Source organism: Zonotrichia albicollis, chromosome 6 (genome assembly GCF_047830755.1).
Source record: "Zonotrichia albicollis isolate bZonAlb1 chromosome 6, bZonAlb1.hap1, whole genome shotgun sequence".
NCBI classification, from domain to species: Eukaryota; Metazoa; Chordata; class Aves; order Passeriformes; family Passerellidae; genus Zonotrichia; species Zonotrichia albicollis.
Genome location: NC_133824.1, coordinates 11025005 through 11051015, shown reverse-complemented (window position 1 = coordinate 11051015; position 26011 = coordinate 11025005). Strand labels below are relative to the sequence as shown.

The window sequence follows — 26011 nt, the reverse complement described above, 5'->3', positions numbered from 1 at the left end:
TGAAAACTTAATATAAATTCTTATTTTAAAGACAAACATCATGAAATCAAACCTAACCCATTTTCTTCAACTTACTTGACACATGTTTTCTTCAGGATAACAAAGAGGCAAAGATGATACATGTAGTATTAAAATAAAGACACTATAGCCACATACCCACTATATGGGTATTTTTAATTACCCACACAACTCACTAGCCTTATGTTCAGAAATAACTCACATTTCAATAAGCAAAGCTACTGAACAGGCAAATTTAGCTGATAAGCCTATGAGAAGTTTAAAAAAGTGCTTTATATTTATTTTAAGTATGTAATATTCAGCTAGGACAAAAGTAAACAAAACAGCATTAGAAACAATGGAAGAGAAAATGTGTCTCAATTCCTGTCCAAAAGAAAGAAGACCAGCTAATAATATACATGTATCTTCTAAAATATTGGTCTGAAATTTCAGTTTTGTAAAGAAGTTCCAATAGTTCTTTAGAGAGGGTCTAGATTTTATAGTAATGAAGCCCATTAACTGCAAAGATCAAAGCAGTCTGCAAAGGGGAGATTGGTTTTTGGGGGAAAAAAGAACTGTACACTCACAGAACAAATTAGGATACAATGTGACTTGTAAGAATTCTGGGGTATTCATGACTGTTATCTCCTACCAAGATGCTTTTTCTTCTTAAATTACAACTAAGAAAAATATCATAACAGACTGGTCATAATGAAATTTGGATTATGTTTGCTTCTCTAGCATCAGGTTACAAGGATAAAATTTTTCATGTTACCAAAAAAGAAATCTCTCCGCTTTCACCAAAAAAGAAGCCTACTAGACTGTCAAATGACAATGAAAACTGAAAGACTTGGGTGACAGAACTTCAAACTTTTTGGCATGTCATGTCCATTCTCAAGAGAGAGACTTTTATGACAAGCTACAAGTTCAGGAGCAGTACTTGTATAAACAGAAATGTAGTGGAATTTTTAAATCATAAGCAGATTAGAAGTCTAACTCTCATTATCTCTAACATCTTGAAAAATCTTCTGTTTCTTTAGGAACCTAGAGGTTTTAGAATATACAGCACAAACTGTATTTGTTTCTCTGCATGTGTGTCTGTTTTACAGCATTAACCTTTACTATTGAGCGAAGTCTTGTCAGGAGCAGCTGAGGGAGCTGGGGGTGTTTAGCCTGGAGAAAAGGAGGCTCAGGGGACACCTCATCACCCCCTATAGCAGCCTGATAGGAGGCTGCAGCCAGGTGAGGGTTGGTCTCTACTTCCAGGTAACAAGTGACAGGATGAGAGAAATGGCTTCAAGTTGCACCAGAGAAGGTTCAGATTGGATACTAGTAAACATTTCTTCACTAAAAAGGTTGCCAGGTATTGGAACAGGCTGCCCAGGGAAGTCCTAGAGGGATAATCCCTGGAAGTGTCAAAAACAGGCGGAATGTGGCACTTGTGGGTAGGGTTTAGTGGTGAACACAGCAATGCCAGGTTAACAATTGGACTCTAATCTTGGAGGCCTTTTCCAGCCTTAGTGATTCTGTGACTATACGTGCCATGGAATAAATAAAAGCCTAGAGGAATTTCAGCTCATTTTGTACCTTAGGCAGAATTCTGTCCAAGTTTAAATCTTTTAAAGCTCTTTTTGGAATGCATTCTTGATAATAGAATTATTTTCTTTTCTCTAATTAACTCTTTCCAAAATCCATTATTTAATTAGTCAGTATTAAAAAAACAATCAGACATTTGGCAATGTGGGAGCTGGCGGAATGCTCTGAAGATAAGATCAAGTGGATCCAGCATTAATCTGTTTTCCATTCCACAGAATATCCTTATCTTGAAAAGGACATAGTGGTTGTCAAGGAGATTTGGCAGATGTGCTAGCTCAATCTCTTGAAATGCAATAGGACACTCTCATTGCAGTCTTTGTGCCACTGGAATAAGAGAACGAGATGAAAACTATAAAAATGCCCCCATTAATGGGGACTGTAAGCATCTAATGGAAAAAGCTGAGCTTTGCTACATTTTATGTAAATGTTAGGCTCACACTTAAAGGGGAAAAGACAGATTTTTTACTGGGGTAGCTGGCCAGTAAACCCTCCACTAAATCCTTCCTTTTAAAAACTGACCAGATTGTTAATGCAAATCAACTTTGGAGTCTTCATGCTTTAATCCTTCAGGGTGAAATTATAATCAACATAATTTGATTATTGACCCTCTAGCAGTAATGAAATGCAAACAATTGCACTGACTTTGCTAGATGCAATTGAATGTAAGCCACAAAGACTGTGCTTCTGAATGAAAATAAAAGGTGTAAATCAAAGACTTCCATCTTGAAACTTATGAAGCTCAACATACAGGCTGCATTCTTCCTTTACAAATTCTTCATTATACTTCCTAATGAATGTGAAAATTCTGAAAATAATATCTCAAATCTAGCAACATTTTCTCAGAATGCTATTTCCTGTTTTTCCAACATAACCAGCTGGTATCACATCTGTGTTCCCTCAAATTTAAGAAAAAAATAGTTGAATGAGAGCAAATAAAAAAATAAATGCCCAGATCTACCAGAAATTAGAGTGGAAAGCTGGAGAAGTACAAGAAGAATTTGACAAAAATGATTCCTCCTGCAAGAATACTTAGCCACTATTGAATCCAAGAAGTTTCCAATACTGAAGCAGCTTATGGGTTTTTATTGCTGCTGAACCTATCTTGCAAAACTCAAGTGTCAGTTTATCTAAATGCAATTGTTTGTATAAAATCCACCACTATGACTATGCAATTCCTAAAACACATGATGACTGCAGCTAGCTGTCATTAGGACCAAGCCTCGAAGATCATATGAAAACTTAGGAGCAACTGACTACTAGTGAGCAACATGGAGAACAGAGACACTACACCAACACAAAAACAACTCCAGTGCCTCCTTTTTACTCCCAGGTACACTGCAGGACACAGAAATGTAAAGCAACACCCATGCTGGGGCACTCACCACGAGGCATTGTCTCTCCCAGCACATACTGCACAGTAGGGAAATGGATCGCAAACATTTAAGATAGGTGTCAGTGAGTTTACAGAGGAGAGACACTGCTGTGAAATGTGATCTTCCTGTCCAACAAATCATCCAGAAAAGAGCTCAAAAATGTGCATATTACTATAAAAAGTTTAAACAGTTGTCCCTATAGCTCCCATTGGCTAAAAATCTTCCTTTGAAACCAATGACTGGTCTAAGCAGCAAAAGAAAATACTGCATGACTTAATGGTCATGGTGTTGGTACATGATACCAGTTTAAAACCATTCATTTAAGTTCATTATATCGTTTCCATCTATATTTAATTAGTATCCAGCGCAATGACATAGGCGTGCAATGGTTTTAACAGAGTGCCTGTTATTTAACCTCAAGCTTGTTATTTAACCTCAGTTTCTGACATCAATCCACACAACTTTAATGTGTACCTCTGAAAGACTATCTCAAAATTAATTATTCATCTCCTGAGAAAGCGTCTTATGTACATTTACTATGCAAGGCAAAAGCATAGCACACAAGAATCTTTAAAACATACAGGGTTTTAACCAAGCATACAATTTTAATATCCAAGTAAATATATATATATATATATCTTGTATATATCTTAATAGCCATGGACTACCTTGAATTTAGAACATATAAGGTGGTAAGTGGAAGTTTCTATAATCTGTTCTTTGCACTGGTACACAAATGAGACAAGTATCAATATTTTTTTTATTAGTCAAGGTATTTATTAACATTCCAGAGCCAGATCCATCACCTACAAATAATCTCATGGAGTATTACCATTGCCAGTGAATTTACACATGCTTTCATGTTATGGTTTCCTTTCTCTTCTTTAAAATTTTCATTACTAAGATAATTATTTAGGAGGCAAATCTAGAATTGAAATTTCCCATTGTTATCCATTGTTCCCTGCACATGAACTCTGTGCCTTTACTCCTAAACCCTGCTCATTTCCATCTTTTCCTACTTTTCATTCCTATTTCTATTTTAAGTGAAGTCCCTAATCCTCTTCCAACTCTTAACTTATGTGCTTTCAACTTTTTGTTTCTACTCAAATTCAGATGGAAATCTGCAGGAAACTACTTTCCTCTCTGTTGGTATTGCTATGACAGAAAACAGATAATCTGTCTGAATTAAGAATTCTTATTTTGCTTGTTAGTGTTAAAGTTGCTATCTGTTTCCTTGGTTGCTCATACTGGGAGACCATGCCTTATTTTTCACATTGAATTATTTTTAAAATGAAAAATGTTTTTTCAACTAAGGCAACCACAACAAAAAGAACCAACCTTTGAAAAGAATGGGTTTTCTGCATTAATGCAGACAATGTCTTAATAATAACAACTAATAAATCTGGGGCTAGACTATTTCTCCACATCACTAACATGCTTTAGAAACTGTTTTCCAGTATCTCAGATATCTGCTGGTTATGCTGCAAGAAAAGAATGGTATTTATGCAAATAATGAGACATCTTCCTTCAGTAAGATTACAGTTTATGTCACATCTGTTGAGCAGTCATGATGCAGGATGATGAACAGGTATGCAGGAATGACAATTCCAACACTAGCACACTGAAGAGAAATTTCTATGAATTCCCTACTACAGTGCACACTGTCCCTTCAACAAAAGACGTACACCATAAATCTTATAGCCTGCACTTGCATTACCTTTGGGCAAGAAGGACACAATTTATAAAATTAAGTATACTAATTTATTAAATTAAGTAGCCACAAAATAGCATAATAATATTTTAGCACAGCTGAAGAGATACTGTCATTCCAAGTTTCCATATGTTGGGCATAGTCTGTCAATATTATCCTTTAAAGTAATTTTTAATTGAAAAACAAGGTTTCATTTTGTTGGAAAGAATTTTCCATATTTTATTGGGGTTTTTCTTCCCCTGAAATCGGTGAGATTTGTAGTGACTCTAATCTCTTGTAAAAATGAATTTCAAAGACGAACTAGTGTTCATACTTAATTTCAGTACTGCAAAGTACAATTCCATTGAGCCTAGATGACATAGCCAAAAATAGAAGGCTAGATGAGACCTACTTCAAGGTCATCTGAGCTCTGACCATTGATGTTACTGAAGATAAGGATGTTACTGCACTTCAAATTTGATCTTATGGTCAACTCAGAACTGACACAGCACATAAGGGAATGGAGCAACAAGCTCTCATCATCTTCTGTTTATCAGTTGTCATTTCATACTTAAACAGCTGAAAAGCACTGCATTATTCTGAGAAATAAACTGTTGCAAGTCTAAATAGTCCAAGTAACAAGTATGTTAATATGCAGGACAGCTGTCTCCTACAGCACCAACAGGATGGGAGAATATTTTGGCATCAGTTTTCAACAGGAGACTAAGTACACTTTTCCCTCTGGGAATTGAGATCTGCATAGGCAATGGCCAATCATGACAGGAAAACACAGAAAAGAACACTATTGAATACTTATTATGAAGACTGAAACCAGATCTGAAGTTATAGAGCAAGAAAAACTCCATACTGTAAATACCCCCTCATACTTCCTGATTCATAATTTGGTCCCTCTTGAATACATTTTATATTTCTACAGATGCATACAGGACAGTATCATTGTCTGGGTTTATCTGTAATTTTTTTTTTTAATTTATATATATATACACTTTTATGTATATAAAGAAATCTTAAATGCAAAATGTAATCTGGGATACATTTCACACACAGATATTCTTCAAAATTTATCTTTGTTCATAACAAGAGAGAGTGTCATTATACAAGTGACAGAATAAGCACTCCAATCACTTTTGAATTATTAGTTCACTCTACAAGCTGCAATCATCCTGAATGTGTATTTCTAAATCTTTGGTAAACCAAGAGTCTGCTTACCACAACTGACTGCAACCTCTCCCACACACATAACATTCATCAGTTCATCCCCTCCAGTCTAATTAAATCAAGAGTGACTCTTGCACTTCAGTTACAAACACCAGGCCACCCAGTCCAACAAGCCAGTTAAAACAAACATACTCTAACAAGCAAGAATCATTAACTGTTATTAATTTTTATCCAGAATTTTGAAGCTGCAATATCAGAACTCATATGCTTGTTTTTTCACACTGTGTTAAATTGCTAAGATTGAAACTTCAAATATTATCAAGAAGGTGCAATGCTTTTCAAAACAAAAACTAACATTCAAGCAGCAATCATATAGCTTCATTAAGTGACCTTAGCAGTTCCATGCTCCATAGGTTAAACCAAACAGAACCTGGTTGGCTTTGTTTTTAAGTGATACTTGCACAATTAGAAGTCAAATACTGCCTATTACCAAATGAGAGGTAATGAGGATTTTCACAGTTTAGTATATACAAATAAGATTGCAAACCAAAAAGTGGGTTTTTTGCTGCCTACTTTAATCACAAACCCAAATGCTTTAAAATAACACAGAAAATGTAATTAAAACCTACATAGCAAAATTATAATCACTTTATATTCATATTAAACATTTCAATTAAAAGAAATTATTACCAAGCACTTTGGAAAATTTTTGTTAAACTTTCACTGACATGTCTTCACTTTCCAAATCTGTATACTGTTCTCAAAAAATATTCCAATATGACATCCTGAGTATCACTGAAACCATTTAGGAACACAGCCAAGGTAACCTTGCTTTGCTCTTTCTGGCTTTCCAGAAATCTATTTAACATTCAGCATTAATTTAGAAAGGGGCACTTACAGCATGGGCTCCCTGTATTGTCCTGACGAGGTTGATTCCCTTCCACACATAAATATCTCCGTTCAGGGCACCCGAATACGTCACCTCGTCCCTTGCACAGGCCAGGCACAGGATGGTCTGGAGATCACCGGTCTTGCCAAAGACACCACGTTTTGGTGTCAAGGAATTGCCACACAAGCTCCAGAACTGCAACATGAAGTGATTTAGAAATGGCTATTTTGCTAATACCTTATAATTTAATATGCAGATCTGAAAGAGAAGTACCTTGCCTGCAAAAGAAATCACCCCCTTTTCCATGTCTCAGTTCTCCAGTTTAACAGGGTTTTATGCTATTAACCAACTTTATCTTTCCATAAGATCATCATAACAGAGTAGTTGGGAAGGAATTTTGGGATAACAGTATTAAATGAAACTAAAATTCTTTCAAATAATAATTTGTGAGTCAGTTGTATTTTCAGTTATTTTTGAAAAGTATTTCATAATAGAATTATCATATCTTTCTTTGATGTAAGACTTTTATGCTGAAAATGGTGCATTTGTACTTTATGTTACTTTATACATTTAAAGATGCCACCTAAGCATGCAGAATTCTTATGAGACTCTATTTTCTCTGTTTGAAGGTAGCTGGTTTTTTTGCAGATGTATTTCCCATCAGAACCATGGATCACACCAAGAAGACATCTGAGGCAGAGATTTTTAAGAACTTTCTAATAAACAATTTGTGTGTAATTGCAGCAATCACACAAATGTGAATTCCCTCCTAGGTCACCCAAGATGTACCAATGAATCCTGAACTAAAGACAAAGTCTCTTGTCAGAGCACAGTACTTGCCAACTAAGTCTCCAGATAAACACTGTGGTTTCTGAGATCTCTGCAAACAAGAAGCACTTGCTTTCAAACCCTCCTGTCCAAACATGTAAATGTGCACTAGAAAGTGAAGCTGCTGAAGTAATCCAATGTAAAACATGAAAGCATCACCGCTGACAGGTTATTGTCTCAGCATACAGAGGTTCCTGCATATGTGTTTAGGGAACTGTATTTCACAGCAAGGCGCTGTTACCAATAATCCATTCAAAATTCTGAGCAGACTTCAATAATTATGGGACAATGTAACAAGTTAGCATGAATAGATTTCTGTACAGTATTTTTGCAATACTGTAATTCAGAAATAAGCAGAAATTACCATTACTGATTAGAGTAACTAGTACTGATTAGACAAATCCCAGTATCATAACTAGTTGTGCTGGTTTGGGCTGGGATAATTAATTTTCTTCACAGTGGCTGGTATGGTGCTGTCTCTTGGATTTGGCTGCACACAGTGTTGATAATACAGAGATGGTTTTGTTGCTGCTCAGCAGGGCTTGCACAGCCAGGGGCCCTTCTGCTGACCTACTGCTACACTGGTGAGGAAGCTGAGGGTGCATGGGAGGTTGGGAAGAGACACAGATGGGACAGGTGACCCCAACTGACCAAAGGGATATTCCAGATCAAATGGCATCACGCTCAGAACAAAGTGAGGGGAATAACTGGGGGGAGTATTTGAGGGGATGGAGCTTGTCTTCTTCCCAAGTCACCCTTATGTGTGCTCTTGTGGAGGTGGCTGAACACCTGCCTGTCCCTGGGAAGCAGTGAATTAATTCCTTGGTGGGCTTTGCTTGCATGTGCAGGTTTTGCTTTCTCTATTAAATTGTCTTTACCTCAACCCATGAGTTTTCCAGCTTTCACTCTTCAATTCTCTCCCTAGTCCTGCTAGTGGTGGAGTGAGTGAGCAGCTGGTTGGGGCTTAGCTGCTGGCTGGGGTGAAAACCCCTATGTAGGCTTTAATTTATATTTTTTTAACTGAAGTACAGATTTCAAGACATAGGCCATGTTGTTGCTTGAGAAGCAACTACACAGTCACTGCATAAATCAAACGCCTAGCTCCAATGTGAAAGTGGGTGATGTATCTAAGAAAATTCCTCAATATCAATTCACATGGAATTATCTATATAACTTGATTAATTACTATTATAAATTGCATAAAATATAATCTGAGAAAATATACAGTGTTAAAAACATGAAAGTAATTCTTGATATCTGAAAGAACAGGAAGGTGCGGTTTAAAAAAAATGCACATCAACAACAATCTCTTGAGTGATCTAAATGACTAAACACCTCTAGAATTCTGAGTTTCCATATTGGTTTCCCAGAGGAAACAACAGTTATTTTTAAAATAATGTTTCTATTTAGAAAGGCTTTGTAGAGCTTTAAAAGTTGCTCAAACATTTGCTTATCTAAATAGATACATTTTGATATCATAAAGACATCTTAAATATACTAAATCACCAATATTAACTTACTATTGGCATAAAGGTCCTCTTAGAGAAGTAAAAAAAAAGATCATTATTAAACAAGTTATTGGAATTCTCTAACTGACACGCTAAACGCTTGCATGCCAAATCAGACTTATGCAATGTAGCCAACAGATTTAACACTTATTCCAGTAGGCCACTAATACATATTACTCTGCAAGTTCATTGTATAAAAAGCATCACATTTCCTCCACCATGGGAACCTCCACACAACAGCAATACAGAACTTTCAAGGTGCCATCTACTGCTGTGATGTGGTAACACAGAAAACTGTGCATGGGAGAAGACAGTGACTTTTGACTGATGTGAAACACAGTTCCTAATCATTGATAATCCTGCTGCAAAGTTAAACCTGAAAACAAAAGTTCTTTCTACACAGAATTTGCTACATGGATCAAACAGACCATGCTTGAAAAATACATGAATTGTCCAAATTATGACTTCTGTGACAGGTACAGAATGCTCCAAATGACAAAGGTACGAATACAAGCAGGGCAAAGAATTAAAAGAAAGAAAAATGCTGCTTCTTTTCCTTTTGCTGTCTCTCCATATCCTCTCTAAATGGTAAGAAATGGTTTTTCAATTCATTTCAGCTCTGCAGTGCAGCAATTAATTTATTGTCCAAGATTCAGAAACTTGAGTACCTGGAGTCACCTTAAACATGGGCATCCTGTCCTACACTACTTTGGATTTCAAACAGTGTTTCAGAGAACCGAAATTTTCAATGATATTACAGCCATTACATACAATGCTACTGACAACTGTTTCATTCCTTCTACAGTACTTCTGCCAGGGCATGAAGTCTTTGAGCAGGGAGGGTCTGTTTTTCACTATACACATCTTTTAACGTATCTAGTGTTGTCAGGTGTGATTCATGATTGCAGTTCTAAGAACCAATATTGTTCTTATACAACACCTTCCATATTATCATTCTATATTACTTTTAGATTCTATTTTTATACATTTTATAGAGCATATAGTACTGCAGCCTAAATTTTTTATAAATGAAGAGTAATTTCATTACCTTGATGTGTTTTACACCACAGCTGACGAGCTTGTTTGGCTGGTATAAATCCCAAGAAATATCAAATATCTGCACAAAAAAACCAAAGGATGTTAGCAGTCTTTCTAGCACAGGACAGTTAAAACAGTAAAAACTTCTAGCAAATTAACAGGGAGTCTGAAATGCTTTAAAGGGATCTCTTGGAAAGACTTTTATAGCCTCTCATTCCATATTGAAATTTCAATATACACCCAATATAGTTCTGGCTTTTTTTTCTCTAGAGTAATTAAAACAGATGATAAAACAACATTAAGGTTCATTTACAGATTAGAAAAAATCAAGCAATTATTTGCATTTTGATTTCCCATATGGGGATTAGGGTCTAAGAAGTGCATTAATTATGCACTTCTCCTACATGTTTTCAGTCTCAACAAACCATATACAAATAAATATTGAGTTACACATTTTATTATAGAAATAAATGCACACATCTTAAATATCTTCACATCTTTTTGCGTATCAACCTTTAGGCAAATTCAGTTTCTAAAACAAAATGGGTTTTGTTCAGAAACAGGTCTAATACATATATACAAACACAGTTTAACAAACTAAAATTGACATTGATGCTCAGACTATTTAGTTGTACTTACTCTGTCTGTATGACCAGGAGCCATTGATAACAATTTTCCTTTTCTCCAGTCCCATACACAAACTGTGTTTTTCGAATCCAAACCAACCGAGACCAAACGCTAAAAGTGTTCAAATTAAACAAATAAAAATAACTCAATATATTCATGAAATCTAAAGTCATTACTTTGAATGAGTTACAAAAAATGTGTAACATATTTGAGATAGAAGCAATAGCTCCATTTAGATATAGAAAAAAACATAAACTATATCTTACACCAAAGCTCACATAGATGCATCTTTTCAGGTACAACATCATGACCATAAAGATCTTCTTAGATAACAACATGTTTTTGATCTATGGAGTTTAATATATATATAATTCTATATAGCACACAGGGCAAGATGCAGTCAGGAGACATTTGCAAAAAAGGAATAATCACTGACCTTAATGAAAATGTACATTTCATTACCTTTAATTACATGTAACTTGCAGAATTTAGGATTTATTTTATAAGTTCAAGAGACACAAAGAAAAAATATTTTCTTCAATCTTCTTAAAAACACACAAAATATCAAAAACAATTAAATGTTTTTAAAGTTTTTTGCTTGATTCTTCAAGACCTATATGAGTAAATATTTCTTTCCAAATACTTTCTCAAACAGAATTAAACATAATTTTATGAAGTCTTTATTATTCAGAAAGAGGTTGAAGCCATTTACACTGTAAAACTAGGATGTACAAAAAGATTATTCAAAAAAATCAATAAAAATAAAATTTTGAGACCTTCCTGTCTGTGCTTTGCAGCCTGTCTTGTCTTGACTGTGAAGTCACCTTGCAGAAATTTCTTGACACAAATGATTGACTAAATCAGCCACTTGTATTGTATCTGTTAACCAGTCAAAATGCTATTTTTCCTATAGAAATTCTCAACAGAAAGACTAACAAGACTGAATTAAAAAAAAAAAAAAGGCTGAGTGACTTAGCTTAATTTTTAAAGAAAATCAGTACTTTTGTTCTGTTTTTGCATTAATTGTGCCATCTTGACATTGATATATGAAATTTTTTCAAATCTTTTGGGCAAAGATTTTTTCACTGTTCAGCAGTTAATACTTATGCACATTAAAGACAAATTTAGCTTCAATTTCTACATAGCTTGTCTAAATGAGTTTATAAAAGCAAAAAACAAACTCCAACCTTGAATCTTTGTTCCCAAAGACAGAAACCTATTCCAAATAACATAATTCCTTTACTGTCTGAAAAGCTCCAGGATTATGAGAAGAAAAATAAACAAGTTAAATACAATTTCTATCCATGCTGCCTATGTATTAATATTACAAAGTCTAACCTTTCTATTCCATCTTCAAAAAATCAGGGTATTTCAATCCTAATTTGATGTATCTTGACCTTAAATTAAGAAGGCCATTCAAGTGAGCGAGTAACACAAGTTTACACAACAAGAACAATGTAGAGAAAAGATATTGCTGTGAAGTAGAAATGCTGCTCTAGAAAGAAGCTGACTCTAGAAGCTGACTGCCTAAACAGTGAGAGGTCATTTCAACAAACTCAGAACATTCCTACAACAATTACAACATGTTTTAAGAGAGACAAGGCTTTCCTCTTGTGTTCAACACAGCTCTACTTGATATTCTCTTAAGGACAGCAACTGGCCTCTACAGTACACCCTCACTTGAGGGAACAGCAGTAACTAACAGACACCAACCTTTTTAGCAAGCAAAAGGAGCTGAGAATACAGCTAAATCTGAGTATCACATTGCAAGGCTGAGTGGGAAGGAAAGTTTCATAGACCAGGAAAGCACATCTCCAGAAAGGATTTTCTCAGCTAATACCTTTGCAGCTGCTACCTAACATGTAAATATAACCATTAAATTTTCCATTTCCAATACATCAGTCAAGAAAGTCTCTTTACTCAGAGGAGCTAGTGTCTGGTAAAAACAATCTCCAATATAGGTATCAGCTCTGAGAACCAATTTATAACTCAGATAGTGTTCAAAAGCAACAAAATTCCAATGAAACCTTTTTCTTGACTCTCAGATATAGAATACATGAGTCTGAACAAACAACCAAAATGTGGAGAGCCACCAGTGAATACAAAATGCATGAAAGAGAAGGGGATACTGCCTGAAGGGGTCCGAGGTGAGTAACACAATGGAGCTACCATCACTCTGGGCACAAGACATGTCCCTGCACAGGGGAGGGCCACTGTCTCCAGTTATTTGGTCTAACTCTGAATGGTGGCTCACAAACCACAAGAACCTCCCCACCACCTCATCTCCATTCAAAAAGCTTTTGAAGTTATAATTTTCTTGCCAAATGTAAATATTTGGCATTCATTAGTGATGCAAGTTCACCTTCCTTACCTTGAGAATAAGCAGATAGAACCTGAGACAATACACTGCCTTTTTTAAAGAAAAACTATGCGACAAGATTTCTAATAGATAAATTTATTCAAGTGTTTGAAAAAAGAATATTAATTACATACCTGACCATCTAAATCAAAGGCCAAGCAAGCTATGCCATGTGTGTGAACATCTTTCAGGACAGATACAGTTTGCACAGTGTATGAATCCCACACACAGATGTATGGTTCCTTCCCAACTTGACCTGTTGCCACCAACACACGTTCAGGGTGCAAAGCAAGGCTGCCAAAAAAAAAGAGATAAAATATTTCTGCATGAAACTTTGGTATTTGCCTAGTTAGTAGCATTATTTTTTTTTCCTTAAAAATTCTTTTACAATATTTTCCTATGGATACTAGATAATAAAAAGTCATTTTGTATCACAGATTCCACAGTAGCTGTGAAATTCTAAATATAGTACATACCAACATCTTTCTTGAATTTAGCCTTCAAAAGCCTTCTAAATTTAAATTAGTTGCAAAATAGTCAATAATTCTCTGTTCCAAAAGTGTTTCCTAAATTTGGTCAGATTTTCATGCACTGAGAGAAATACCTCTTTTCCTTTCTTTATATTTCTTAAATCTCAAGAACACAAACAATGGAAAACAGAAGTTGGTGTTTAACTATCTACACATCAATCATCAATGGAGAGAGATGCACATCTCCAGTAGTTCTTTATTCCACGCAGTATTTGATGTCCTTTTTATGAGAGGACAGCTTCCTGACTGTACAGGAATTGTGCTGATTGTACAGAAACCCAAAGCACAACTAGCTTGGACTAGAGGCAATGACTACAACTTCAGATGACTGAGCTTAAGAGCAATTAAGATTATCTTAAATGTCTTAAATTTAATATAGAATAATTGGAAATAGCTGGGTTTGAATAATTATTAACTCTCCATATTTCTAGTATTGCAGAGAATTTTGTTTGTATTTCAGTCTTTCAGAGTGCATTTGAGGTTCATCAGAACTGTTTTGCTAAATCTGGGACCAAGCTAGAAAACATTCTAGTCAGCAAGATATTTGTTTTGTTTATGGCAGCAAGCTGTATGGGAGAACACGGTGTCTGAGGACTCAGATTTCATAATACAGAAAAGTAAGAATATATTCTAACAGAAACCCTAACAAACTACTTGATCACACTCCAAATATACTAGGTAGAGCAGTCCAGAATGATGTAGAAATACCACACAGAAGCCAGGAAGACAAAATTTCCAAAGCTGGCTGTTTAATTTGGCTTAAAACTTTCCTACCCTGCTGAATGCCAGGGTAATGACTGCTCTTGAGAGACTGGTGGACAGAATCACTAACAATACAGAGTAAGTATATTTATCTTCTCAAAATTATTTGGAAAGGAGAAAGGCTGAGCACTTTGCAAAGGTAAAATGATCACTTGAACACAGGCTTTGATAAATAAAGTTCAAAGGGTGGAGACAAGGGAAGTTATAAACAAAAACAGCAAGGTTAAAGCTAACCAGGAAATTACCACAAAAATCATCTGATTCAAAAGATGTACACATTTTCTATATACACAAAGAGCAAGAGGAAACCACATTCGAAGACACTTAATATTTTATGAAGTTAAACTACAGTACACAATACACTTCCATATTTTTCTGTTTTAGAATAGCAGTTCAGTTTGTTGATATTGCTTGACAAGTTCCACATACAAAACTGAGCAGAATTCCTAACTTCAAAGGTGAAAAGGTAAAAAGCCCTGAACCTTTCCATTTTGCTATGGGAATTTGTACCCTTGGCTACTCCCTGTTACCCTCAGCACCAGGATAAAGTAACCGATATTTCCCCACTTTGCTTCACAGCACTTCCAGAGTTGTTTATCTGACAGAGCAACTTCACAATTAAAACACATTGCAGAAAGGAACTGGCAGCAAAACTTAATCACATTTCAATTCAGTTCTGCCACCTAATCTGGACTAACACCTGCACATCTCCCAGAGCACACAGAGGCAGATGGTGAACTCACAGGACAAAGGAAAAACATCTGGAGGGAGAGAAAATGCTGCATCCAAAATGAACTATTTTTTTAGAATGGCGCCACAGAAAGGGAGCAATTAGACCAAATGGACAATAAAGAAATGTGGAAAAGGAAGTTAAAAGAATAAGCAAGTAAAAAGAGACAGAAACTAAGAGGAAAATAGGAAAAACCCGGCAGTCTCATGTCTGATTCCTCACCTCTTCAATCCTGTCCTGATCTGTGCTACAAGTGCATAGTGCATTTTTAGACAAGCAATAACCACAGCACAAGTACAACAAAACACTCACTGTATGTGTATAGACACACATGCATGCAAAAGCACCCCCACACCACACCTGACAAAACAATTTATAGCAACCAAAAATTAGCTCTGCATGTTTTTAATTGAAGGTCAGAGTCTTTAGAGAAACACAATGGATCAGAGATGGAAGGGACAACACTAAAGGCACTACCAAGGGAAAGGAGAACATTGTCCTCAGCCCAAGCATTCCAACTAATTTCATTCAAAGAATATTAGGTGAATACAGAGAAGGCTTCCTTTATTTCTAATTAATAAATGGCAAATAACAACTAATAGCAGTATCACAGTATTAGTTCTTTCTACATCACAATACAAAATACTGGCTTAAACAACTGAGCTCAAATTCTACCTTGATATGGGATTTAGTAAACTGTTAATAACTTTTCTAGACATTCACTGAAAGAAGAAAATAAATCTACAATAAATATTTTAACACAGCCAGCCCTTTTAAAAAATGCAAATATCGTGAGTTTCAGGGAAACTATTTAGCAAAGCTGTTAGCAGTGGCTGAAGAAACACCTATTTAAAAATACCTTTCCACAACTTTTCTTAGAGACCAAGGAGTGAAGGACAACTTAAAGTATCACCTGCAGGTATTCTATCTCACAGGCTGTCAGAGCAGATCAAAAAGAGAAGCATGGAAAAAGTCAAGGGACTATTTCTGTTACCAACGCTAAACAAAGTAACTACTACACATATTTACATTAGTTTGATAGGAGACATGAATGATAAGACAATGTTTTTCCTTAATAATCAAATCTTGGCTATTATTAGTCCAATGGGGAACCATGCAGAATTATGGATCTGAAAATTTTGGGTCCTCATGAAAAGTCAAGGATTAGACTCCAATTTTACACAATATGGTGACCCTTCTCAGTTCTTTCATTGGACTGTGAGTGACCAAGCAATCCCAATAAGCATAGCAGTCAACACAAAAATACAGTATCTTGATCTAACCTCTAGAGTAGAAGCATCAATATCAGTCACATACTTGAGAATGTTCACTGCTAGAACTGCCCTGAGCAAAACACTTTAAATGGCTTCCTAGTGCAGACAGAAAGAGCTTAACTGGAATGGGTGCCCAGAAACAAACAATAAACACTTTCCATGCATGGACGGTAGGAACTTGTAGTGTGATGCAGTTAACAGGATCAAACAATGAGTTTGAGCTTTCTCTGGATACTCTGGGTATGATCTTCAACACAACTCTACTGAGGTATCAAAATCGTGTTGGGATGGTATCTGCAATAGCGCTTGCCATTCATCCACTCAGTTCCTGAGATCAGGCAGAAAAGTATGGCTGTGGTTCAGCTCTAAAGGCAGCTTTCAAATCTCTTCGTGTGGGACTTGTGGGCTTAGGTACCCTCCCTCAAAAATATTCTCTTGCATTTTCTTTCTTAGGGAGAGGAAAGAGATTGCTTAGTGGCATAAGAAGCTCTGCACTCAGAAGAAAAGGACACATATTCCCTTTACAGCACTCAGGAGAAAATTCCCTTTACTATCCTGGTGATGAGAGCTGGTATGACCTCTCCAGGTTAGACTGCTGGAACTGTGCTTGCATCTAGCCCACACTGCTAGACTGTGAACTGGAGCTTAGTTTCCTTCCTTGTCCTTGAAGGATGACTAAGCTGATGAACAAGATACTGCTGCTTGTCCAGAAAAGGAAACAGATATTCCTAATGAGAAGTTCCTCAGGCCTTCTTGTTTGCCTGTGGCCTTTCTGACCTGGGCTCTTCCACAACAGATGTTAGATCTACTCTAGTAACATGTAACATATGTAAGAACACATCCAAAAGGCAAATTTTATGATAAAAAAAAACAGGTATGAAGCTAACAAACTGCTAAGTCAAAATAATTTTTAAATTGACTCTAGAATTTGGCACTTCTCAGAAGTAGTAGAAGAAGAAATAGAAAACTAAAAAAACTTGTCTGTCACAATTGCAACAAACCAAATAGCTGGACTGGTAGTGAGCTGAGGTTTCCACCACTTTGTCTGGACGACAGGTCTTTTCCTAGCCAGACACTCAAACTGGGCTGAAATGCAGTAGTAGAGTTTTAACAGCCTACTGAAAGGCATGTGTTTCTCACTTTAGTACATTCAAGCTCCTCTTTTTAATGTATTCAGGAAAGGTTCCTTCTCCCTTTTAGAGCAATATGTAATCATTCCCCAACATTTTGACCAGATCCATGCACTGTACAAGACCAATGTTAGATTATTATATTAAATACTAATGGCTGCCAATGAAAAAAAATAAAACCTGTCCATGTTGTGTCTGCACGGGATGAGACTAGAGACATGGACAGGACCCTCCAATTTGTGTGAGGTTTGAAGTGGCAGGAGATCCTGAAGGAGAATAGTCCATAATAAACTACTTGATAATAAAAGAAATTAAGATTCTTTTTCATCTTTCCTTGGTTTGTGCTGAGCATTAGTAGGCATTGATTAATACAGACAAGCTGCAGACAAGGATACAGTATTAAAGATGATGTTTCCTTAGCAACAATATTGGATGAAAATCCAAGAATATATTCATGTGACTACTCCTGAGCTTCATAAAACTAGGGCACCAGTAAAAATGCACAAAAGAATACTGCAGTAAAATAACAGTATCTCAGACATCTCTTAATTAAGAGTTAATTTCAAGTGTGAAATTGTTTCTATGCTTAAATAAAGCAAAATATTTTCATGGTATGTTTACAGACATTTTACATACACTCGAGAATATTTTCTTATTTGCTGTAATTTATCCATATTTTCCAGAAAGAATAACAGGGGAAGCTACAAACCATTTCTGTCATACTATTTAGGATCTTAAAGCAGAAAGAGCTGCAATCAGCAAACATCTCTCATCAAAGTTTAAACAGATCAAGTCAGAGCACACTTATTTTCCATAGACCAAACAAAGCAGGGCTCATCATGGAGCACCACTGCTGGCCCTCCATACAGTTATTGCCCCAGAGCCAATAATGTCAAACAGAGCTTTCTGGAGCTTTCTTAAATTGCACGAGCATCCAACTTCAAAGTAAGAAAGGCTGAAGTGGAGATAGGGATAGTGAATTCCATCTGTACATTGGTCATTCCCAGCTGCAGTTTATCTCACTACAATCCATATTTTCTCCTATTGGATCTGAATGGTTTCAGATTAACCAGAAACATTTGTACACAACCCAGATACTCCTAAAGATTGCTTTGGGTTTCTATTTGTTCCTGAACTCCAAGGAGGGGGCAAAAATAAAAAAACAGATGTACTTCAAAGAGAAGGAAAGAGTCAGAGAGTGACCAAACAACACTGATGTGAAGTTCCCAAACCATCAAATATGAGAACTGAGTAAAATATTCTGGGAACTATATGCTCCTATATGAAGATGTCCATTTTTGTCTAGCATTACCATATCCTCCACTGCTGAGGAAGGGATTGGCTTCAGCTTTCTGGTAAGTCATCATCTCTAGAAAACTGATTAAAAATAAAGATACTCCTCTTCTTTTCAAATACGAATGATTTTGCCAATGCCAACAGGAGAACTCATGCTTTGACTAAGTGGGGTTGCTGGATTTTTACAAACTCTGCATGATTGTGACAATCTAATCACCAGGTTTTCACAATCTGAGAAACAAAATTCTTTTCTAATATGCCCCTTGAAAAAGAAGATAGCAGCATTACTTACATGTTCCTAGCTAAAAAATCTTCTCACATGAAAGTTAGAAATATCATGTACTCCAGATTCATTTGGAGATAAATTTGCTAAGATAATAATAGCTATTCCTATTAAAGAACTAGTGGTACAATAATGGGACATAGTGGACCCTGATGATAAGTAAGAATCCCACCTAAAAAATATCCAGCTGATGTCTTTCCTTGTCTTACAAGACAATGCACAGACTTGACCAATAAGTTAAACCATTATTACAAATGAAGTGTCAAACATGACTCCCCTAGAACTAGCAGCAAGGGTAAAAAAATTAACAAGAGAGAGGATAAAAAGGAAATAGGAAACCAGAAGTGCAAGATCTGTGGAGAGAAAGTGCAATCAGTTGTCAGGAACTTGGGAGGCAGTGCAGCTGTTCAGCTCCTTTGGGTCTCTAGATTTGAGAACCCAAAAGAGATCTTTTAACAAATCAGGAAGTACTAGTAAATGGTTTAGTTAGAATTTGTCAGACACAAAGTTAGAAAGCAGTCCTTTGCTCCTGAACACATGTGGTGAAAAGCATACAAAATAATCACAGATTTTTAAAAAATGCAGTTTAAAATTAAAGTGGAAACATCTATTTCCCATTCTAGCCAGTTGATAACAAACTACTTTACTAAAAATTATCATGCCATAGACACTTAATAATGGCGAAACTCAGACAAACATAACTATAAAATATGAACAGAATTAATTTCAAATAAATTTTGTAATGAAATACAGTCTAGAAAGCGAAACTATGTGGCAAAAGTTCTTATCACAATCAAAATTCTGAGTTAGAAATCTAAAGAATAAATTATTTAAGGTCAAAGAAGCATTTACCCCAAATTTTTTAGCCAAGATCATTTCAAATATTACTTTTCAAAGGAAGGTTATTTTGGATGCTTCTGACCATTATTTAACTAAATTAACTTGCTTGACATACAAATTTTCTTCTTTCTAAATCTTTCACTACTACTACTAAAACTCTTGGAATATTCCTTTACCTAGTCATTATGATTTGCTTCTTCTCTACAAGATTTAGAACAGTTTTTTACCATTAGATTAACCTTCCATCTATTACTTTTAAAATTTATACTAGATCTTCTAGTATCACACAGAAAAAAAAAATCACAGAATGTACTATTTTCTTTCATATTTCTGAATAAGTATATTAAACAGCAACTTAGTGTTTTTCTCCTATGGGAGAAAATGAAATATTAATGAAAATCTCTCAAAATGCAAGAACTTATCACCTGAATATTTGAGTGGAGTCACAGAACAACTACTGACAATTTTTGAAAAGTTCTTCTTTAGTACAGAAAGGTTATCCTGACAAAATTAGCAGTTGGCTTAATGTAAGGACTGGTGGGAAGAAGGCAGTGGCAGAGCTGCTATTGAAACAAGCTGAGAGAAGCACAACATTCATTCTGTGCTTCATTACCAACCAAAGAAGCTTTAGAGCAGAAGAAAACAGCATCTTGCCAGCCCTGGACACTGCAGATACACAGATTTTTCCAGGAGTTCTTGAGTATATCAGGCCTACAGGTGTTCTGCAGGTGTTTGACAGAGGTGTTTTCCTACAGAAAAAAGTCAAGGATATCTCTAACACTTATCACAAATTGGCCATCCAACTTTTTCTGGGTGCATCCAACTTTGCACCAGAAAAGTGAAAGGAACCAGGGTACCACTTAAAATTGGGACAACATCTGAACTCTTCCTAAGAAAAAAACCTATAAATGTGCTATAGAGGCCACAAAAGGATTTACACAAAAGACCATCTCCTAAAACAAACAAAATCACCACAGGCACCAGAAATAAAACAGGAAAGAAGCATAGGAAAACTAGAGAATATTAAAGACACTCAGAAGGCAACGTGTAGTTGGTAAGCAATGAAAGATGTCACCCATCTAGGCTCACAAACTTAATTGCTGAAAATCAATAAAAAGAAGAAGATGGATAAAGATCATTCATGTGCAACACTCTCAAGAAAACACAAATCTTCTGCTTAAAAATTATCTTTATCTCAACAATACTGATCCATTGACTAATCCTAATGAGGAATGTAATGTAATGTAATACTCATAAACACATGGTGTAACCTGCAAAAGATGCAAAATCATGATTATTTATAAATTATTGCTGAATAATTTTTCCAAGGCTATTCATTTTTGTGGTATTAATTCATATGGCAGAAGAAATGGTAATTGAAAAAACAGTAAGCAAAAAAGAACCTGTAACTAAAAACCACAAATATCATCTAATGTGCAACCTTGATCCAAAAAAAAAAAATCCCAAACCAAACATTTACCAGCTCTTCAAACATTTCTTTTATTTCCTCAAGTACTCCAGAAGGCTTTTTCACTTAAAATCACACACTCACCACAATAAATCTTCAGGCAATTTCCAAATGCTGTCAGATGCCTTGTCTTGATCTAAGATAAAGCATCATTCACCTTGCTTGCTCTTGTAGAGGGATTATAAGCAGGGAACAGGGATTAGCACAGTTCTAAAAGTCAGGAGAAGGTTTATACTGCTGTCAGCTAACCAAAACATAGAATTAATCCACTCATACTGCATGCAAGCTGTCTTGATAAAATGGAGACATCTCACCATCACAACTAAAATGCAAAGTTTCTTTAAAGGGAATTTTACATTTAAATACATTTTGGTTTTTTTCCCCCCAGTGGTATGTATATATAATATTTGGGTGCACCTTTATCACAGTCTGACATTTACAGGAGCTTTGCTCTTGAAGTTACCCTATGGTTCAGAAAATTGAAGGGTCACTGTTATTTTTAAAATATCAACTAGATTTAGTCACAAGAAACATACCACATAAATAGAAAGAACCAAAGCAGCAAAACACTCTTTGAGAACATTGTTTTAAAAACATGTCATATCTACAAATTTCATTCGCAGTTGGGGTAAAGTAAAAAATACATTAAGTAATCAGGAGTGAAATGTATGAGCATTGTGAGAACACAATGACTTTAATGTAACTATGAGCAATTTCTAAACAATTTTAAGCTTTTGGACATTTTCTTTATTATTAGATCTCATCCTTTGCCTCAGTTTAGTTTCTTTTTTTTTCACTTGAATTTTTCCCCTGAATCAAGCATTTATTTGCATGTAATTTCATGCCAAATATCTTATCAATATACTTCATATGAAGCCAAAGGAAGTTTAAGGTGTAATACTTTCTATAGTCAACACATTGTAAAAGGCAAATGCAAGATTTCCCTAAATGTAACCTGTCACCAAGGTGGCCAAACCATCAGTGGAAGCGCTACTGCAGGTACCTCTGGAGCTGATCATTTTGTTCACACTGATGTTATTCTCTCCATTTACTCACTCTGGACACATTTCTTCCAATTCTTGAATTCAAATCCCAAAAAAGGAGCCTCTAAAAATATTTATCAAAGATTACCTCATGAATATTTGAGCAATTAGAAGTTGGATATTGCTGTTAGACTAGAAGATTTAGTTTTGAATTACTTTTGGGGCATTTTTGTGGGATTTTTGAGGCTTTTTGCTAAAATGGCGTGTGCTTTTAAGGCTAAGTAATCAAACTGACCTTTGCATAGTTATGAGTCTTGATCCATCCTGCCTGCAGCCCAAAGCAACAGGCACTACAAAGGAATTCCTCTGAAAAAATTTGGAAGATCAAGCAGTGAAATGAAATTAGAAACTTATGAAAAATGGTTGGAAGGATTGTTCACTGTCTTTTCTGAAGTAATATCTGAATACCCAGGGCTTTCATAGAAGAATAAGCATCAGGCACCATCTTACAGAACTTATTCAAAAGAAAAGGAGTCCAGCAGGAAGCCTCTCAACAGTGATGAGAATTTCCAGTTAAAGGAAAGTCTTTTGCAACTAGGCTGAGGACAGCTACTCTGAAGAAAAGCTATAGTGTTTCTTGGGAGATTTAATGATTCAGGTATCCTCTAGCAACCAGGTAAAATAACAAGGAACACTGCTTTTCTAACTGAAGTGGTCTCACAAAGACATCTTGCTTTAAATGCAGAGTAGCAGTGGTGTTATCAGATGGTGCACGCACTGGAATCCTTTGTGGATTCTATCTTTTGCAATATAAAAGATAGACATCATAAACATGACTTAAAAATTCAATCCTAGCTTTTGCTATCAAGAGTTAAAGCAATCTTGGCTGATTCTGACCTTTTATGTGCAAACCAAGCACTGCATTTTCAAGGCCTATTACAATGGTAATAGCTACCAGCTATTACTATTACTATGTAACAGCTAACAGCAATGCAAATAATGATACTGGGTATTTCTTGTAGAAGTGGAAGTCTTTTGTAGCCAGTGGAGTAATCAGAGCAATCTGTGCCCTAATGAAGGTGATTTGTATGTATCTATAACATTCTGTAAGGTGCTTCATTGTTAGACCAGGGGAAATTCATACCACACCAGAATCTCATTGGGCAAAATATCTTCACTTCATGTATTTTGAAGAGAACATTCAGCACCATCTAGGTCAAACATTCAACCAAATTATTAAGATGGTTATGGGAGCTTTCACACTCTGCTACCTAAGTTCATGGAAAATTACAGCTTTATTTTTCTTTTCAAGGTATTTCAAGTGCCCAGCAGTTTTGCTTACCATGTGAATGTAGTAAAACCAATAGTTTATGTCAAGTCAAAAAATATATTGTGAATAAACCAATTTCCTTGATCATATCATAACAGCACTATAATTGAAGTGTACCTTAACAAACCTAAATTGTAATGTGAACATATGCCTAATCTTTATCAGTACAGATTAGACGCCTTTGCCACTTTTATGAATAATACACTATTTTCCCTTTAAAGTCATTGATGCTAAACAAAAGTGCTGTCCTAATCACAAATACAACTCTGCAGGTTGTGTAATAATATTTTGAAAAACTAGGTAAATTATTTCTTCAAGTAAAAAAAAGGCCTGGAGATATTATAAAAGGTATGACTAAATTCTATGGATTTTTTAGCTTAATGTCAGTGTCAGCTTAAACTTCAAAAAACCCAAAATGTAGATGACATAAAACTAGAAACATCTTTTTGCAATTTTTTCAGGTTCAAGCACACATCTTTTTTAAAAAGCCCACAATGTTTGTGTTTTTAATTACAGTAAAGTCTAAACCAATTTTTGATATGTCATACCGAACATGTACACTACAGTTTTCAATCTAAAAGAGTTAAAGAGGGATAAAAAAATCAACAGTTAAAAATTATTGAAACATGTTAAGTTACTGCCCTAAAAGATTAGGGCAGACCTCAACATTTCTGCAGAAATGCCCCAAAATTTTTAGAATTCAATTATTATTAAGCTTTTAGGTACATTTCCTGTTCTTCTCAGACATTGTCCTAGAGCCTCATGTTGTTGCAATAGTTCTGAGAAAAAGACCCAAGTAGCAAATCCAGAAAAACATTTTCTACAGCACCAAGACATTTTCCCATTTGAGTATTGACCCGACCTGACCTTGCCTGTGAGTGCTGACAGAATCAGATCAGAAGGTGATGTGACTGCTGGCTATGAAAAGCACAATGCATGAAAGCAAGCTCCTAAGCCTAACGGCTTGCTGTGTTGATCTACTTTAATCAACTTCTAGTATGTTTCAAATTTTCAGGTCTGGTTGGATATTTTTGGTATTTCTATTAGTGTAGTTTTAATTAGGAAAAGTAAAGTTTTCAGTAGTATGCAGGTGTATTAAACAACAGGCTTATTCTAGCCTCACTTTAAACTGAATCCAGGAATGTTTCTGTTCTGTATTCCTAAAATATTTTCATTTTATCAAACCAAATTCAAGAAAAATAATTTTTAAAGATGATGTACAAAACTGTAGGTTAAAAAAATTAATTAATGATGTTTCAACACTAAATCCCTCAAAAAACATCTTTCAGACAGTATAACATGTTCCAGAACAGGTCTAGAACTACTGAGAAAACTTGGTTTTCCAGAGGGATTAGGCACATAATTTTGTCTTTCATTTCTCTGAAAGAAGATCATCCCTGATCTGTTTAAGATATGCACCCAAATCTTCCCTTCAGACTTTTAAATATTTGACAATTTGAGACCACTTAGCATGAAAAGCTGGAAAGAGCTTAACTGGGACTTTGCCCTTGTGAGCCACAGTATAAAATGGTCAGCAGGGTAATCATCTCACCTTGTCCTAGCAATTGCTTCTGCTGTAAGAAATGCCATTTTGACTGATAGACAAAAGATACTGAAGCTAGAGGCTTACAGGAAGACTGCTCAGTTTAATTATGACACAATTTAGGTTTTAAGCAATGACTTCTTTCATGGAGGGAAATAAACTGAGTATGCTCACAAAGATCATCTGGAGATGGGTGCCTGTATTTGACCTCTCAGAATGGAACATCACATGACTTAGCATTACATTGCTTTCATCCTTTGAAGCAAGAAAGTGGTTTCCTCATCAAGGAGGAATGCAAGGAGGAGGAATTTCCTCATGCAAATGGAGAATGAAGCCCAGGTGCCACATTTCAGCAGGAATCTACCAGCACACCCCAAAGCCTGCCCTTTTTACAGAAAATACTGTTAAAGTATTTTGTTTCACAGTAAGCATTCTATTGCATACCAAACCATGATGTATAGTTCATATCTAATTTTCTTCAAGAAAAAATACTCTTAAAAATTATTTCCTTAACTAGATTTACATAAAATTATTTTTATGTAAAAAGAAGAAAGTAATAAATAATGTTTGTAGTAAAAACACTAAAGCTTTCAAATTGAACCGCCAATTCTGGAAACTCCTACTGCTCAGCATGGGACTACAGGATTTATTTTTGGTTGGAAAGTCACTTGACTGGTCTCTGAGCACCACTGAAAAGAGCTTGGATCCATCTATCTTCTTCACACTTTCACTTCAGCTATTTATCATATACAGGGATC

At 35.6% G+C, this 26011-nt stretch overlaps 1 protein-coding gene across 6 annotated transcripts in view; it reads right to left on the bottom strand.

The window, feature by feature from the left end:
* Nucleotides 1–26011, bottom strand: part of EML5 (EMAP like 5) — a 97665-nt gene that overhangs the window by 64300 nt on the left and 7354 nt on the right. For all 6 annotated transcript variants that reach the window (XM_074542513.1, XM_074542507.1, XM_074542508.1 and 3 more), the window contains exons 2-5: nucleotides 13219–13378; nucleotides 10738–10836; nucleotides 10109–10177; nucleotides 6734–6919 (exon numbers count right to left, since the gene is read on the bottom strand). In XM_074542513.1, coding sequence (XP_074398614.1) covers nucleotides 6734–6919; nucleotides 10109–10177; nucleotides 10738–10836; nucleotides 13219–13378 — 514 coding nt within the window. The remainder of the gene's footprint in view (nucleotides 1–6733; nucleotides 6920–10108; nucleotides 10178–10737; nucleotides 10837–13218; nucleotides 13379–26011) is intronic.